The sequence below is a fragment of the Salvelinus namaycush genome, chromosome 37 (assembly GCF_016432855.1).
Source record: "Salvelinus namaycush isolate Seneca chromosome 37, SaNama_1.0, whole genome shotgun sequence".
NCBI lineage: Eukaryota > Metazoa > Chordata > Actinopteri > Salmoniformes > Salmonidae > Salvelinus > Salvelinus namaycush.
In genome coordinates, this window is record NC_052343.1 from 29,803,682 (window position 1) to 29,820,321 (window position 16,640).

Here is a 16,640-nt window from a genome sequence, read left to right on the forward strand (position 1 = left end):
TGGACCCTGTCAGCAGTGCTACGGGTCAGTTCCTACCTGTAGGTCTTTAGGGGCGTGGACCCTGTCAGCAGTGCTACGGGTCAGTTCCTACCTGTAGGTCTTTAGGGGAGTGGACCCTGTCAGCAGTGCTACGGGTCAGTTCCTACCTGTAGGTCTTAAGGGGCGTGGACTCTGGCTGCAGTGCTACGGGTCAGTTCCTACCTGCAGGTCTTTAGGGGCGTGGACTCTGGCTGTTCCAGACCTGGCTCTGAGAGGGACGCTCCTGATCACATGACTGGGGCCTGGACAGTCCACCTCGATGTCCACCCGCGCACTGTACTCATCCGCTGGACCTAGATCCCCTGTATGACATTACACATGACAAACATCACTGTACTAATCCGCTGGACCTAGATCCCCTGTATGACATTACACATGACAAACATCACTGTACTCATCCGCTGGACCTAGATCCCCTGTATGACATTACACATGACAAACATTACTGTACTCATCCGCTGGACCTAGATCCCCTGTATGACATTACACATGACAAACATCACTGTACTCATCCGCTGGACCTAGATCCCCTGTATGACATTACACATGACAAACATCACTGTACTAATCCGCTGGACCTAGATCCCCTGTATGACATTACACATGACAAACATCACTGTACTCATCCGCTGGACCTAGATCCCCTGTATGACATTACACATGACAAACATTACTGTACTCATCCGCTGGACCTAGATCCCCTGTATGACATTACACATGACAAACATCACTGTACTCATCCACTGGACCTAGATCCCCTGTATGACATTACACATGACAAACATCAGCTGGACCTAGATCACCTGCGTGACATCACTGTACTCATCCGCTGGACCTAGATCACCTGCGTGACATCACTGTACTCATCCGCTGGACCTGGATCACCTGCGTGACATCACTGTACTCATCCGCTGGCCCTAGATCACCTGCGTGACATCACTGTACTCATCCGCTGGCCCTAGATCACCTGCGTGACATCACTGTACTCATCCGCTGGACCTAGATCACCTGCGTGACATCACTGTACTCATCCGCTGGACCTAGATCACCTGCGTGACATCACTGTACTCATCCGCTGGACCTGGATCACCTGCGTGACATCACTGTACTCATCCACTGGCCCTAGATCACCTGTATGACATCACTGTACTCATCCGCTGGCCCTAGATCACCTGTATGACATCACTGTACTCAGCCGCTGGCCCTAGATCACCTGTATGACATCACTGTACTCATCCACTGGCCCTAGATCACCTGCGTGACATCGCTGTACTCATCCGCTGGCCCTAGATCACCTGTATGACATCACTGTACTCATCCGCTGGACCTAGATCACCTGCATGACATCACTGTACTCATCCGCTGGACCTAGATCACCTGCGTGACATCACTGTACTCATCCGCTGGACCTAGATCACCTGCGTGACATCACTGTACTCATCCGCTGGACCTGGATCACCTGCGTGACATCACTGTACTCATCCACTGGCCCTAGATCACCTGTATGACATCACTGTACTCATCCGCTGGCCCTAGATCACCTGTATGACATCACTGTACTCAGCCGCTGGCCCTAGATCACCTGTATGACATCACTGTACTCATCCACTGGCCCTAGATCACCTGCGTGACATCGCTGTACTCATCCGCTGGCCCTAGATCACCTGTATGACATCACTGTACTCATCCGCTGGACCTAGATCACCTGCGTGACATTAGACGTGACAAACAGCTGTGACTGGTGGCTGAATGGCATCGGTGTGTATTAATATTCATGGAGCGAGGACAGGGGCCATACCTGAACAGGACTGGTACGATACCTGAACAGGACAGGGTCCGATACCTAAACAGGACAGGGTCCGATACCTAAACAGGACAGGGTCCGATACCTAAACAGGACAGGGTCCGATACCTAAACAGGACAGGGTCCGATACCTAAACAGGACAGGGTCCGATACCTAAACAGGACAGGGTCCGATACCTAAACAGGACAGGGTCCGATACCTAAACAGGACAGGGTCCGATACCTGAACAGGACAGGGTCCGATACCTGAACAGGACAGGGTCCGATACCTGAACCGGGTCCGATACCTGAACAGGACAGGGTCCGATACCTGAACAGGACAGGGTCCGATACCTGAACAGGACAGGGTCCGATACCTGAACAGGACAGGGTCCGATACCTGAACAGGACAGGGTCCGATACCTGAACAGGACAGGGTCCGATACCTGAACAGGACAGGGTCCGATACCTGAACAGGACAGGGTCCGATACCTGAACAGGACAGGGTCCGATACCTGAACAGGACAGGGTCCGATACCTGAACAGGACAGGGTCCGATACCTGAACAGGACAGGGTCCGATACCTGAACAGGACAGGGTCCGATACCTGAACAGGACAGGGTCCGATACCTGAACAGGACAGGGTCCGATACCTGAACAGGACAGGGTCCGATACCTGAACAGGACAGGGTCCGATACCTGAACAGGACAGGGTCCGATACCTGAACAGGACAGGGTCCGATACCTGAACAGGACAGGGTCCGATACCTGAACAGGACAGGGTCCGATACCTGAACATGACTGGTACGATACCTAAACAGGACAGGTACGATACCTAAACAGGACAGGGGCCATACCTGAACAGGACAGGGGCCATACCTGAACAGGACAGGGGCCATACCTGAACAGGACAGGGGCCATACCTGAACAGGACAGGGGCCATACCTGAACAGGACAGGGGCCATACCTGAACAGGACAGGGGCCATACCTGAACAGGACAGGGGCCATACCTGAACAGGACAGGGGCCATACCTGAACAGGACAGGGTCCATACCTGAACAGGACAGGGTCCATACCTGAACAGGACAGGGTCCATACCTGAACAGGACAGGGTCCATACCTGAACAGGACAGGGTCCATACCTGAACAGGACAGGGTCCATACCTGAACAGGACAGGGTCCATACCTGAACAGGACAGGGTCCATACCTGAACAGGACAGGGTCCATACCTGAACAGGACAGGGTCCATACCTGAACAGGACTGGTACGATACCTGAACAGGACTGGTACGATACCTGAACAGGACTGGTACGATACCTGAACAGGACAGGGTACGATACCTGAACAGGACTGGTACGATACCTGAACAGGACTGGTACGATACCTGAACAGGACTGGTACGATACCTGAACAGGACAGGGTACGATACCTGAACAGGACTGGTACGATACCTGAACAGGACTGGTACGATACCTGAACAGGACTGGTACGATACCTGAACAGGACTGGTACGATACCTGAACAGGACTGGTACGATACCTGAACAGGACTGGTACGATACCTGAACAGGACTGGTACGATACCTGAACAGGACAGGGTCCATACCTGAACAGGACTGGTACTTCTGTGGAGCGTGGAAGTGGACCCAAACCATGAAGCTCTCTGCATTCTGAAACAGGACTGGTACGATACCTGAACAGGACAGGGGCCATACCTGAACAGGACAGGGTCCATACCTGAACAGGACAGGGTCCATACCTGAACAGGACTGGTACGATACCTGAACAGGACAGGGGCCATACCTGAACAGGACTGGTACTTCTGTGGAGCGTGGAAGTGGACCCAAACCATGAAGCTCTCTGCATTCTGAAACACAACACAACACCCCTCAAAACGACTCAACTATTGAAGTCACTGAGACGAGGTCACTCAAGGGTTACTCACCTCTCCGTAGCTGGCGTGCATCACGTGGCTCATGACGGACGGAGCGGCCAGCGAGGTCAGAGTCCCCGCCTGCAGCAGGCCCTCAGCTGTCATGGCAACGGGACTCTTGGAGAAAGTGAAGCAGCGCCAGGCCGTGGCGTTCTAGAAATACGACGTCACAAAGACAATATCTATCAAAGTGTGCTTGTATAAGCAAATATTTTAACAAAATCAAAGTGCTTTTGAGTAACAGAAAGATGACGTCAGGCCTGGAATTTCAGGATTTTAGGGGCAAGGCCATTTGGCCTTTAAAGGATATTTTAATTTCTGTCATATGAAACCGCTTGCATTTTCAGTGCGCTTTGGAGAAGAGTGTTTTCCCGCTAATTGCATATAGCCTACAGCCTTGTGTGCATTGCTGCGTTTATAATGTGAAGAAATAGACCAATAGTTGATTAACATTTTTTATTAATTTTTTTGTAATTATTTTACTTCCCTTTTCTTCCCAATTTCGTGGTATCCAATTGGTAGTTACTGTCTTGTCTCATCGCTGCAACTCCCGTACGGACTCGGGAGAGGCGATGGTTGAAAGCCTCTGAAACACGATCCAGCCAAACCGCACTGCTTCTTGACAACGCCGGATTAACCCGGAAGCCAGCCGCACCAATGTGTCGGAGGCAACACTGTACGCCTAGCGACCTGGTCAGCGTGCACTGCGCCCGGCCCGCCACAGGAGTCACTAGTGCGCGATGAGATAAGGATATCCCTACTGGCCAAACCCCCCCTAACCCGGACGACGCTGGGCCAATTGTGCGCCGCCCTATGGGTCTTCCGGGTCGCGGCCGGCTGCGACAGAGCCTGGACTCGAACCAGGATCTCTAGTGGCACAGCTAGCATTACGATGTAGTGCCTTAGACCACTGCGCCACCAGGGAGGCCGCAGTGCAGGGCCTGATCACATGACGAACATTGACTAATAAGAACTGCGATTACTGACAGAGCCACGTGAGTGAGGTGCTTCGGAGCGCGGCGATTGGCAGCTGGGAATTATAATTATTATACTCAGTCAAAGGGCACAACGGACACTTTGACTTCAAGGAATGTATATTTTTTAGGTAGCATTACAGACGGCCACACAAATGGACATCGAGGGCCATGGCTGTTGAAATTGAGGCCTGCATGACAAAGTTCTGCACAACTCAGACAGAAGAGTAATGACCTATACAACATTAGTTATTGTCCATTGCTGCACTGCATTGTACTGCACTGCACTGTATAGCATTGTACTGTATTGTAATGCATTGTAATGTACTGCAAAGCATTGTATTGTAATGTACTGCATCGTAATGTACTGCAAAGCATTGTATTGTAATGTACTGGATTGTACTGAACTGCATTGTACTGCATAGCATTGTACTATACTGTATTCTATTTCATGGCAATGTACTGCATAGCATTGTACTGTATTGTATTGCATGGTAATGTATTGCATTGTACTGTATTGCATGGTAATGTACTGTATTGTATTGTACTGTATTGCATGGTAATGTACTGTATTGTATTGTACTGTATTGCATGGTAATGTACTGTATTGTATTGTATTGCATGGTAATGTACTGTATTGTATTGTACTGTATTGCATGGTAATGTACTGCATGGTAATGTACTGTATTGTATTGTCTTACAGCACTGATAACCAGTCTAATAGGTACAGTAGCATGAGTCCTGTTCAGCAGCTTCAGAGGGAGAGCTTTGGCACTGCCCCCTGCCAGGTCTCCGAAGTCCAGACTGCCACACTTCCCTACATCCACCTGGAGAGGAGAAACCATCCAGAATATAGTGTGTTACAGTGGAGAAACCATCCAGAATATAATGTGTTACAGTGGAGAAACCATCCAGAATATAATGTGTTACAGTGGAGAAACCACCCAGAATATAGTGTGTTACAGTGGAGAAACCATCCAGAATATAGTGTGTTACAGTGGAGAAACCACCCAGAATATAATGTGTTACAGTGGAGAAACCATCCAGAATATAGTGTGTTACAGTGGAGAAACCACCCAGAATATAATGTGTTACAGTGGAGAAACCACCCAGAATATAATGTGTTACAGTGGAGAAACCATCCAGAATATAATGTGTTATGTGTTACAGTGGAGAAACCACCCAGAATATAATGTGTTATCTGTTACAGTGGAGAAACCATCCAGAATATAATGTGTTACAGTGGAGAAACCACCCAGAATATAATGTGTTATCTGTTACAGTGGAGAAACCATCCAGAATATAATGTGTTACAGTGGAGAAACCACCCAGAATATAATGTGTTACAGTGGAGAAACCATCCAGAATATAATGTGTTACAGTGGAGAAACCATCCAGAATATAATGTGTTACAGTGGAGAAACCATCCAGAATATAGTGTGTTACAGTGGAGAAACCACCCAGAATATAATGTGTTACAGTGGAGAAACCATCCAGAATATAATGTGTTACAGTGGAGAAACCATCCAGAATATAATGTGTTCCAGTGGAGAAACCACCCAGAATATAATGTGTTACAGTGGAGAAACCATCCAGAATATAATGTGTTCCAGTGGAGAAACCACCCAGAATATAATGTGTTACAGTGGAGAAACCACCCAGAATATAATGTGTTATCTGTTACAGTGGAGAAACCATCCAGAATATAATGTGTTATCTGTTACAGTGGAGAAACCACCCAGAATATAATGTGTTACAGTGGAGAAACCATCCAGAATATAATGTGTTACAGTGGAGAAACCATCCAGAATATAATGTGTTACAGTGGAGAAACCATCCAGAATATAATGTGTTACAGTGGAGAAACCATCCAGAATATAATGTGTTATCTGTTACAGTGGAGAACCCACCCAGAATATAATGTGTTACAGTGGAGAAACCATCCAGAATATAATGTGTTATCTGTTACAGTGGAGAACCCACCCAGAATATAATGTGTTACAGTGGAGAAACCACCCAGAATATAATGTGTTATCTGTTACAGTGGAGAAACCATCCAGAATATAATGTGTTATCTGTTACAGTGGAGAACCCACCCAGAATATAATGTGTTACAGTGGAGAAACCATCCAGAATATAATGTGTTATCTGTTACAGTGGAGAACCCACCCAGAATATAATGTGTTACAGTGGAGAAACCACCCAGAATATAATGTGTTATCTGTTACAGTGGAGAAACCATCCAGAATATAATGTGTTATCTGTTACAGTGGAGAAACCATCCAGAATATAATGTGTTACAGTGGAGAAACCACCCAGAATATAATGTGTTATCTGTTACAGTGGAGAAACCATCCAGAATATAATGTGTTACAGTGGAGAAACCACCCAGAATATAATGTGTTACAGTGGAGAAACCATCCAGAATATAATGTGTTACAGTGGAGAAACCATCCAGAATATAATGTGTTACAGTGGAGAAACCATCCAGAATATAGTGTGTTACAGTGGAGAAACCACCCAGAATATAATGTGTTACAGTGGAGAAACCATCCAGAATATAGTGTGTTACAGTGGAGAAACCATCCAGAATATAATGTGTTCCAGTGGAGAAACCACCCAGAATATAGTGTGTTACAGTGGAGAAACCATCCAGAATATAATGTGTTACAGTGGAGAAACCACCCAGAATATAATGTGTTACAGTGGAGAAACCACCCAGAATATAATGTGTTATCTGTTACAGTGGAGAAACCATCCAGAATATAATGTGTTATCTGTTAGTGGAGAAACCACCCAGAATATAATGTGTTACAGTGGAGAAACCATCCAGAATATAATGTGTTACAGTGGAGAAACCATCCAGAATATAATGTGTTACAGTGGAGAAACCATCCAGAATATAATGTGTTACAGTGGAGAAACCATCCAGAATATAGTGTGTTACAGTGGAGAAACCATCCAGAATATAGTGTGTTACAGTGGAGAAACCACCCAGAATATAATGTGTTACAGTGGAGAAACCATCCAGAATATAATGTGTTCCAGTGGAGAAACCACCCAGAATATAGTGTGTTACAGTGGAGAAACCATCCAGAATATAGTGTGTTCCAGTGGAGAAACCACCCAGAATATAATGTGTTCCAGTGGAGAAACCACCCAGAATATAGTGTGTTACAGTGGAGAAACCATCCAGAATATAATGTGTTACAGTGGAGAAACCACCCAGAATATAATGTGTTACAGTGGAGAAACCACCCAGAATATAATCTGTTACAGTGGAGAAACCATCCAGAATATAATGTGTTACAGTGGAGAAACCATCCAGAATATAATGTGTTACAGAGGAGAAACCATCCAGAATAGAATGTGTTACAGTGGAGAACCCACCCAGAATATAGTGTGTTACAGTGGAGAAACCATCCAGAATATAATGTGTTACAGTGGAGAAACCACCCAGAATATAATGTGTTACAGTGGAGAAACCACCCAGAATATAATGTGTTACAGTGGAGAAACCATCCAGAATATAATGTGTTACAGTGGAGAAACCATCCAGAATATAATGTGTTACAGTGGAGAAACCATCCAGAATATAATGTGTTACAGTGGAGAACCCATCCAGAATATAATGTGTTACAGTGGAGAAACCATCCAGAATATAATGTGTTACAGTGGAGAAACCATCCAGAATATAATGTGTTATCTGTTACAGTGGAGAAACCATCCAGAATATAATGTGTTACAGTGGAGAAACCATCCAGAATATAATGTGTTACAGTGGAGAAACCATCCAGAATATAATGTGTTACAGTGGAGAAACCATCCAGAATATAATGTGTTATCTGTTACAGTGGAGAAACCACCCAGAATATAATGTGTTACAGTGGAGAAACCACCCAGAATATAATGTGTTACAGTGGAGAAACCATCCAGAATATAGTGTGTTACAGAGGAGAAACCATCCAGAATATAATGTGTTACAGTGGAGAAACCATCCAGAATATAATGTGTTACAGTGGAGAAACCATCCAGAATATAATGTGTTACAGTGGAGAAACCATCCAGAATATAATGTGTTACAGTGGAGAAACCATCCAGAATATAATGTGTTACAGTGGAGAAACCATCCAGAATATAATGTGTTACAGTGGAGAAACCATCCAGAATATAATGTGTTACAGTGGAGAAACCATCCAGAATATAATGTGTTACAGTGGAGAAACCACCCAGAATATAATGTGTTACAGTGGAGAAACCATCCAGAATATAATGTGTTACAGTGGAGAAACCATCCAGAATATAATGTGTTACAGTGGAGAAACCACCCAGAATATAATGTGTTACAGTGGAGAAACCATCCAGAATATAATGTGTTACAGTGGAGAAACCATCCAGAATATAATGTGTTACAGTGGAGAAACCATCCAGAATATAATGTGTTATCTGTTACAGTGGAGAACCCACCCAGAATATAATGTGTTACAGTGGAGAAACCATCCAGAATATAATGTGTTATCTGTTACAGTGGAGAACCCACCCAGAATATAATGTGTTACAGTGGAGAAACCACCCAGAATATAATGTGTTATCTGTTACAGTGGAGAAACCATCCAGAATATAATGTGTTATCTGTTAGTGGAGAAACCACCCAGAATATAATGTGTTACAGTGGAGAAACCACCCAGAATATAATGTGTTATCTGTTACAGTGGAGAACCCATCCAGAATATAATGTGTTATCTGTTAGTGGAGAAACCATCCAGAATATAATGTGTTATCTGTTAGTGGAGAAACCACCCAGAATATAATGTGTTACAGTGGAGAAACCATCCAGAATATAGTGTGTTACAGTGGAGAAACCATCCAGAATATAGTGTGTTACAGTGGAGAAACCACCCAGAATATAATGTGTTACAGTGGAGAAACCATCCAGAATATAATGTGTTACAGTGGAGAAACCATCCAGAATATAATGTGTTACAGTGGAGAAACCACCCAGAATATAATGTGTTACAGTGGAGAAACCATCCAGAATATAATGTGTTCCAGTGGAGAAACCACCCAGAATATAATGTGTTACAGTGGAGAAACCATCCAGAATATAATGTGTTCCAGTGGAGAAACCACCCAGAATATAGTGTGTTACAGTGGAGAAACCATCCAGAATATAGTGTGTTCCAGTGGAGAAACCACCCAGAATATAATGTGTTACAGTGGAGAAACCATCCAGAATATAGTGTGTTACAGTGGAGAAACCATCCAGAATATAGTGTGTTACAGTGGAGAAACCATCCAGAATATAATGTGTTCCAGTGGAGAAACCACCCAGAATATAATGTGTTACAGTGGAGAAACCATCCAGAATATAGTGTGTTCCAGTGGAGAAACCACATCATTGATATCAACCAACTAGAACACAGAGACCTTGAGGTTTTACACAACTTTTGTTTCAAAACACTGAAATATAAGTAGTAAAACAAACCAAACAGGAAGCATGCCCACATAGTAGGTGTCCTTCCTGTCCTGACATGGACGCTCGACATTGGTTACACCCACTCCTCACTTGGGATTCAAGCCAACAACTGATCAGCCACAACCCCCCTTACCTCCAGAGCAGGGTTCTCTGCCATGGCGACGAGGACCACCCTCTTGGCGAACACCTCTGCGCGGGCGACAGCCTGGGCCTCAGCGGAGGCGGGCCAGGAGGAGACACTGAGGACAGCCTGGTACACCCCGGCCTGAGGCGGGATGAACAACACCTTCTGCTCCTCCGTGCTCTTAGGGCCAATGATGGTCTTGTTCTTCACTATCAGCCACTGGTACGGGAATGAATCAACCTGGGTGGGACAGGAAGTGGACATTACGGTTCGACAGCAGTTCCTTGTTCTTCACTATCAGCCACTGGTACGGGAATGAATCAACCTGGGTGGGACAGGAAGTGGACATTACGGTTCGACAGCAGTTCCTTGTTCTTCACTATCAGCCACTGGTACGGGAATGAATCAACCTGGGTGGGACAGGAAGTGGACATTACGGTTCGACAGCAGTTCCTTGTTCTTCACTATCAGCCACTGGTACGGGAATGAATCAACCTGGGTGGGACAGGAAGTGGACATTATGGTTCGACAGCAGTTCCTTGTTCTTCACTATCAGCCACTGGTACGGGAATGAATCAACCTGGGTGGGACAGGAAGTGGACATTACGGTTCGACAGCAGTTCCTTGTTCTTCACTATCAGCCACTGGTACGGGAATGAATCAACCTGGGTGGGACAGGAAGTGGACATTACGGTTCGACAGCAGTTCCTTGTTCTTCACTATCAGCCACTGGTACGGGAATGAATCAACCTGGGCGGGACAGGAAGTGGACATTACGGTTCGACAGCAGTTCCTTGTTCTTCAGAGTGGTTACATTTCCGGCACTTATTATTGGCTCTCAATTTGATTAAAATATTCTCTTAGCTTTTTGTTTTACATTTACATGCTTTGAGCAGCCACACGTTTGTTGACACTATTTCAGATCATACAATTCTCTGTAAATCATTGTCCTCTTTACAAATTCAATAGAAACAAAATGACTCACCTTCTCTCCGTCGATGGCCAGGCTGGTGACGGTGATGGAGACCTGCTGCCAGCGCTCGGAGGGGTTGAAGATGCCCAGTGAGGTCTGAGAGGAGATGCCCACACAGCAGGCATGGGGGAACCTCAGCTCCTCAGGGATCACGACCTGGGCTGGAGGAGTGGAGAGGGAGAGGGGTCCAGGGTTATCTTAAAATTACCCCCCCAAAAAATCTCTCAGGATTGAGATTAAGCGTTTCAAACTCTTCCAACTGCAACACACCCTCTTATCTCGAGTGATTCAAGAGAACATTCCAGAACTGATTGAAGACTAACCTGTGAGTTCAGGAAGGCTGCCATTATCCCACGAGGCTACACAGCTCTGGCTGTAGGGGTTCCCCTCCATCAGTCCTGGGTCCAAGGGTTTGAGGTGGGGGTTAGAGCAGTGGTACAGACCCCCAGGACCTCCTGGTCCACCAGGCCCAGAGACACCCAGACCCCCAGAGCTGTGGAGGTGTCTGACTGAGGGGTCAACGTTGGGTCCTAACCGTGAGGACATAGCGTGACCGTACAGGTCGTTCCCTGCTGCCGCCATGTGGCGGTAGGGAGCAGGCAGAGGGAGACCAGGGTGTAGAGCTCCATCCGAGCCCAGGTTCTGCTGTGCCAGCTGGGAGCTGAAGAGGGAGCGCCCCGTCAGGAGGCTGGGGACCCCTGGAGGCAGGTCCACCATGGAGCCCTGGGGCTTGAAGCTGGAGATGGGCACGTAGCACAGGTCCTCGGAGGAAGGCAAGCCGAAGCCCGTCCTGGCCCCAGGATAAACCTCACTCCCCTGGGCTGAGACCCCGGACCACTGCTGGTTCCCCTGGCCCCCCATACCGCTGGGCTGCTGGATGTTCAGGTGGCTGGAGTACCCAGAATCCACCTTGGTGAGGCGGTGTGAGTTGGGTACGGAGTGGCGTTTCAGCAGGTCGTAGTCTCTATCGTTCCCACAGTGATAGTTACACTCACTCTGGCTGCGGGTAAAGCCCAGACCTGAACCACTCCGCAGGTCTACCGAGCCTCTCGGAGGACCGTCAGAGTGGTGAGGAGACTCTGGGCTCTTGGACTGTCTAGGAGGACAGAGGATGTCTGTAGAGCGGTGAAGAGGTAGATCCTGACCTGAAGGACTCTGGGTATCAGCCCCGTCTACTGGAGGGGTGGGACTGGCCCTGACTATAGTGGTGCTCAGAGACATGGTGCCATTACTCTGGGGAAGGGAGAGAGATAGCATGCAGTCAATTGGTTATTCCTTCATGTAGTAACTCCGCTACATGACATCGCTCGCTGAGTTTTTCCCAGGCAGATGACCGTCATTCAACTTAACATTGTGCAACCACAATCAAGACAAGCACCCAAATCTCAAGGTGACTTTACCTCGGTTCTCTGATAATGAGAGATACAGCGTCTTCAGGAAGTATTCACACCCCTTTGACTTTTTCCACAAAATACTTTTGTAAATGTTGAAGTGGAAGAAAAATGTGAACATTTGTAAAACGTTTCTGAAAAATGAAAACACTAATATATGTTGCCTAGATATGTATTCAACCCCCTGAGTAAACACATGTGGACAGTGATTACTGCTGTGAGGCTTTCTGGGTAAATTCATGTGGACAGTGATTACTGCTGTGAGGCTTTCTGGGTAAACTCATGTGGACAGTGATTACTGCTGTGAGGCTTTCTGGGTAAATTCATGTGGACAGTGATTACTGCTGTGAGGCTTTCTGGGTAAATTCATGTCGACAGTGATTACTGCTGTGAGTCTTTCTGGGTAAATTCATGTCGACAGTGATTACTGCTGTGAGTCTTTCTGGGTAAATTCATGTGGACAGTGATTACTGCTGTGAGTCTTTCTGGGTAAATTCATGTGGACAGTGATTACTGCTGTGAGTCTTTCTGGGTAAATTCATGTGGACAGTGATTACTGCTGTGAGTCTTTCTGGGTAAACTCATGTCGACAGTGATTACTGCTGTGAGTCTTTCTGGGTAAATTCATGTGGACAGTGATTACTGCTGTGAGGCTTTCTGGGTAAATTCATGTGGACAGTGATTACTGCTGTGAGTCTTTCTGGGTAAATTCATGTGGACAGTGATTACTGCTGTGAGTCTTTCTGGGTAAACTCATGTCGACAGTGATTACTGCTGTGAGTCTTTCTGGGTAAACTCATGTCGACAGTGATTACTGCTGTGAGTCTTTCTGGGTAAATTCATGTGGACAGTGATTACTGCTGTGAGTCTTTCTGGGTAAATTCATGTGGACAGTGATTACTGCTGTGAGGCTTTCTGGGTAAATTCATGTGGACAGTGATTACTGCTGTGAGGCTTTCTGGGTAAATTCATGTGGACAGTGATTACTGCTGTGAGGCTTTCTGGGTAAATTCATGTGGACAGTGATTACTGCTGTGAGGCTTTCTGGGTAAATTCATGTGGACAGTGATTACTGCTGTGAGGCTTTCTGGGTAAATTCTAAGAGCGTTCCAACACCTGGATTGTAAAACATTGGCCCATTCTTCTTCATGTTCTGTCAAATGGACAGCTGTGCTGTCATGCCTACTATACCTTGTGTCTGTCATGCCTACTATACCTTGTGTCTGTCATGCCTACTATACCTTGTGTCTGTCATGCCTACTATACCTTGTGTCTGTCATGCCTACTATACCTTGTGTCTGTCATGCCTACTATACCTTGTGTCTGTCATGCCTACTATACCTTGTGTCTGTCATGCCTACTATACCTTGTGTCTGTCAGGTGTTGGGAAGCCGGTGCTGTCATGCCTACTATACCTTGTGTCTGTCAGGTGTTGGGAAGCCGGTGCTGTCATGCCTACTATACCTTGTGTCTGTCATGCCTACTATACCTTGTGTCTGTCATGCCTACTATACCTTGTGTCTGTCATGCCTACTATACCTTGTGTCTGTCATGCCTACTATACCTTGTGTCTGTCATGCCTACTATACCTTGTGTCTGTCATGCCTACTATACCTTGTGTCTGTCATGCCTACTATACCTTGTGTCTGTCATGCCTACTATACCTTGTGTCTGTCAGGTGTTGGGAAGCCGGTGCTGTCATGCCTACTATACCTTGTGTCTGTCAGGTGTTGGGAAGCCGGTGCTGTCATGCCTACTATACCTTGTGTCTGTCAGGTGTTGGGAAGCCGGTGCTGTCATGCCTACTATACCTTGTGTCTGTCAGGTGTTGGGAAGCCGGTGCTGTCATGCCTACTATACCTTGTGTCTGTCAGGTGTTGGGAAGCCGGTGCTGTCATGCCTACTATACCTTGTGTCTGTCAGGTGTTGGGAAGCCGGTGCTGTCATGCCTACTATACCTTGTGTCTGTCAGGTGTTGGGATGCCGTGCTGTCATGCCTACTATACCTTGTGTCTGTCAGGTGTTGGGAAGCCGGTGCTGTCATGCCTACTATACCTTGTGTCTGTCAGGTGTTGGGAAGCCGGTGCTGTCATGCCTACTATACCTTGTGTCTGTCAGGTGTTGGGATGCCGTGCTGTCATGCCTACTATACCTTGTGTCTGTCCGGTGTTGGGAAGCCGGTGCTGTCGAGAGCCGTGCTGTCATTCAGAGAGATGTACGTCAGTCTGCTGAGGCTGGGACTGGAACAGCTCCACTCAGACTGGGGAGGAGTGAGATCACTGGGAGGTCTCCTGTCCCCTACCCTGGAGGAGGGGGGAGAGACAGTCCTGGAGAGGCACCAGAGACCAGAGAGAAATAGAAGATTTAGGATGAACTGCAACTAGGAGGTACACAGTAGAGGGCAACAACCTGACACATCTGATTGATTTAATCATTGATGGATTGATTGATTTGAAGCAGCAGTGTACCCTTCCTGGCTGGGGAAGGAGGTCTGTGAGGGGGAGGACGTGGGGTGAGGAGGAGGAGGTGGGAGGGTCATGAAGGTACACTGGCTCATGCTCTGGGCCTCCGGCATGATGCCCCATAGGAAGTACCTGGGAAACAACAATCTGTAGAGAACAATACATTACAATCCATCACCTGACCAGGACATTAAATACAACACATTTACTATCCATCACCTGACCAGGACATTACTAAATACACCATTACTATCCATCACCTGACCAGGACATTAATTACAGCACATTACTATCCAACACCTGACCAGGACATTAATACAACACATTACTATCCACACCCTGACCAGGACCTAATCAACCAAATTACTATCCCACCACCTGACCAGGACATTATAATACACACATTACTATCCACCACCTGACGGCAGGACATTCATACATTACTATCCATCACCTGACCAGGACATTACTACATCACCTGACCAGGACATTAATACAACACATTACTATCCACCAACCTGACAAGGACATTAATACAACAATTACTATCCACCACCTGACCAGGACATTAATACAACACATTACTATCCCCACCTGACCTGGGACATCATACACACATTAATCCACACCTGACCAGGACATTACTAACCACATACTATCCATCCACTCTGGACCAGGACATTATACAACACAATTACTATCCATCACCTGACCAGGACCTATAAACGAACACCATTACTATCCATCACCTGACCAGGAACATTAATACAACACATTACTATCCATACACTGACCAGGACATTAATACAACACAATACTATCCATCACCGACCAGGACCTTAATACAACACATTACTATCCATCAACTGACCAGGACATTAATACAACACATTACTATCCATCACCTGACCAGGACATTAATACAACACATTACATATCCATCACCTGACCAGGACATAATACAACACCTGACCAGGACATTAATACAACACCTGACCAGGACATTAATACAATCCTTAACCAATGAACTAAATCCTCCTTTATCATTATCTGTAGAACACAAGACCAGGAAATCACCTCAAACTATAACCAACATTGAAAAACCTGAACCCAGTCGGAAGGACCAGGAACAAAATGGGATGGAAACTAAGCTAAGCTTCACAAACGTGTTTATTTCTTCTCTTAAATGAGTTGAAGAACAGCTGAATAATGTGGTTGATTGGACCAGAGACTGACCGTCCGTCCTGTGGGCAGCAGCGGGCTGGGGGCTGTGACAGGCGGAAGTAAAACCAACACGTTTGGCCACAGCGCTGGGAGGAGCTTCTCCAACACTCTTCTCCAGGCCACTGGGGTTCTCCTGCTGGGCTGTACTGCTCCCTGTAGCGTGAGTCTTCACTGTGGTCCTCCTGGCTCTCTGGGAGGGGGATGTGATGTCTCTGAGGGACGGAGGCCCCGACAGACCCTTCCTCAGACCAGGGGAGGTC

General features: G+C 46.6%; 1 protein-coding gene across 1 annotated transcript in view; it reads right to left on the bottom strand.

Annotated features, from left to right (window-relative positions):
* The window catches only part of LOC120030968 (centrosomal protein of 192 kDa-like), a 52,013-nt gene that overhangs the window by 33,764 nt on the left and 1,609 nt on the right, over window positions 1-16,640 (bottom strand). Inside the window, exons 2-11 of the mRNA XM_038976474.1 lie at window positions 16,393-16,618; window positions 15,163-15,288; window positions 14,847-15,021; window positions 11,627-12,536; window positions 11,316-11,464; window positions 10,340-10,570; window positions 5,432-5,557; window positions 3,769-3,909; window positions 3,627-3,690; window positions 202-341 (exon numbers count right to left, since the gene is read on the bottom strand). Coding sequence (XP_038832402.1) covers window positions 202-341; window positions 3,627-3,690; window positions 3,769-3,909; window positions 5,432-5,557; window positions 10,340-10,570; window positions 11,316-11,464; window positions 11,627-12,536; window positions 14,847-15,021; window positions 15,163-15,288; window positions 16,393-16,618 — 2,288 coding nt within the window. The remainder of the gene's footprint in view (window positions 1-201; window positions 342-3,626; window positions 3,691-3,768; window positions 3,910-5,431; window positions 5,558-10,339; window positions 10,571-11,315; window positions 11,465-11,626; window positions 12,537-14,846; window positions 15,022-15,162; window positions 15,289-16,392; window positions 16,619-16,640) is intronic.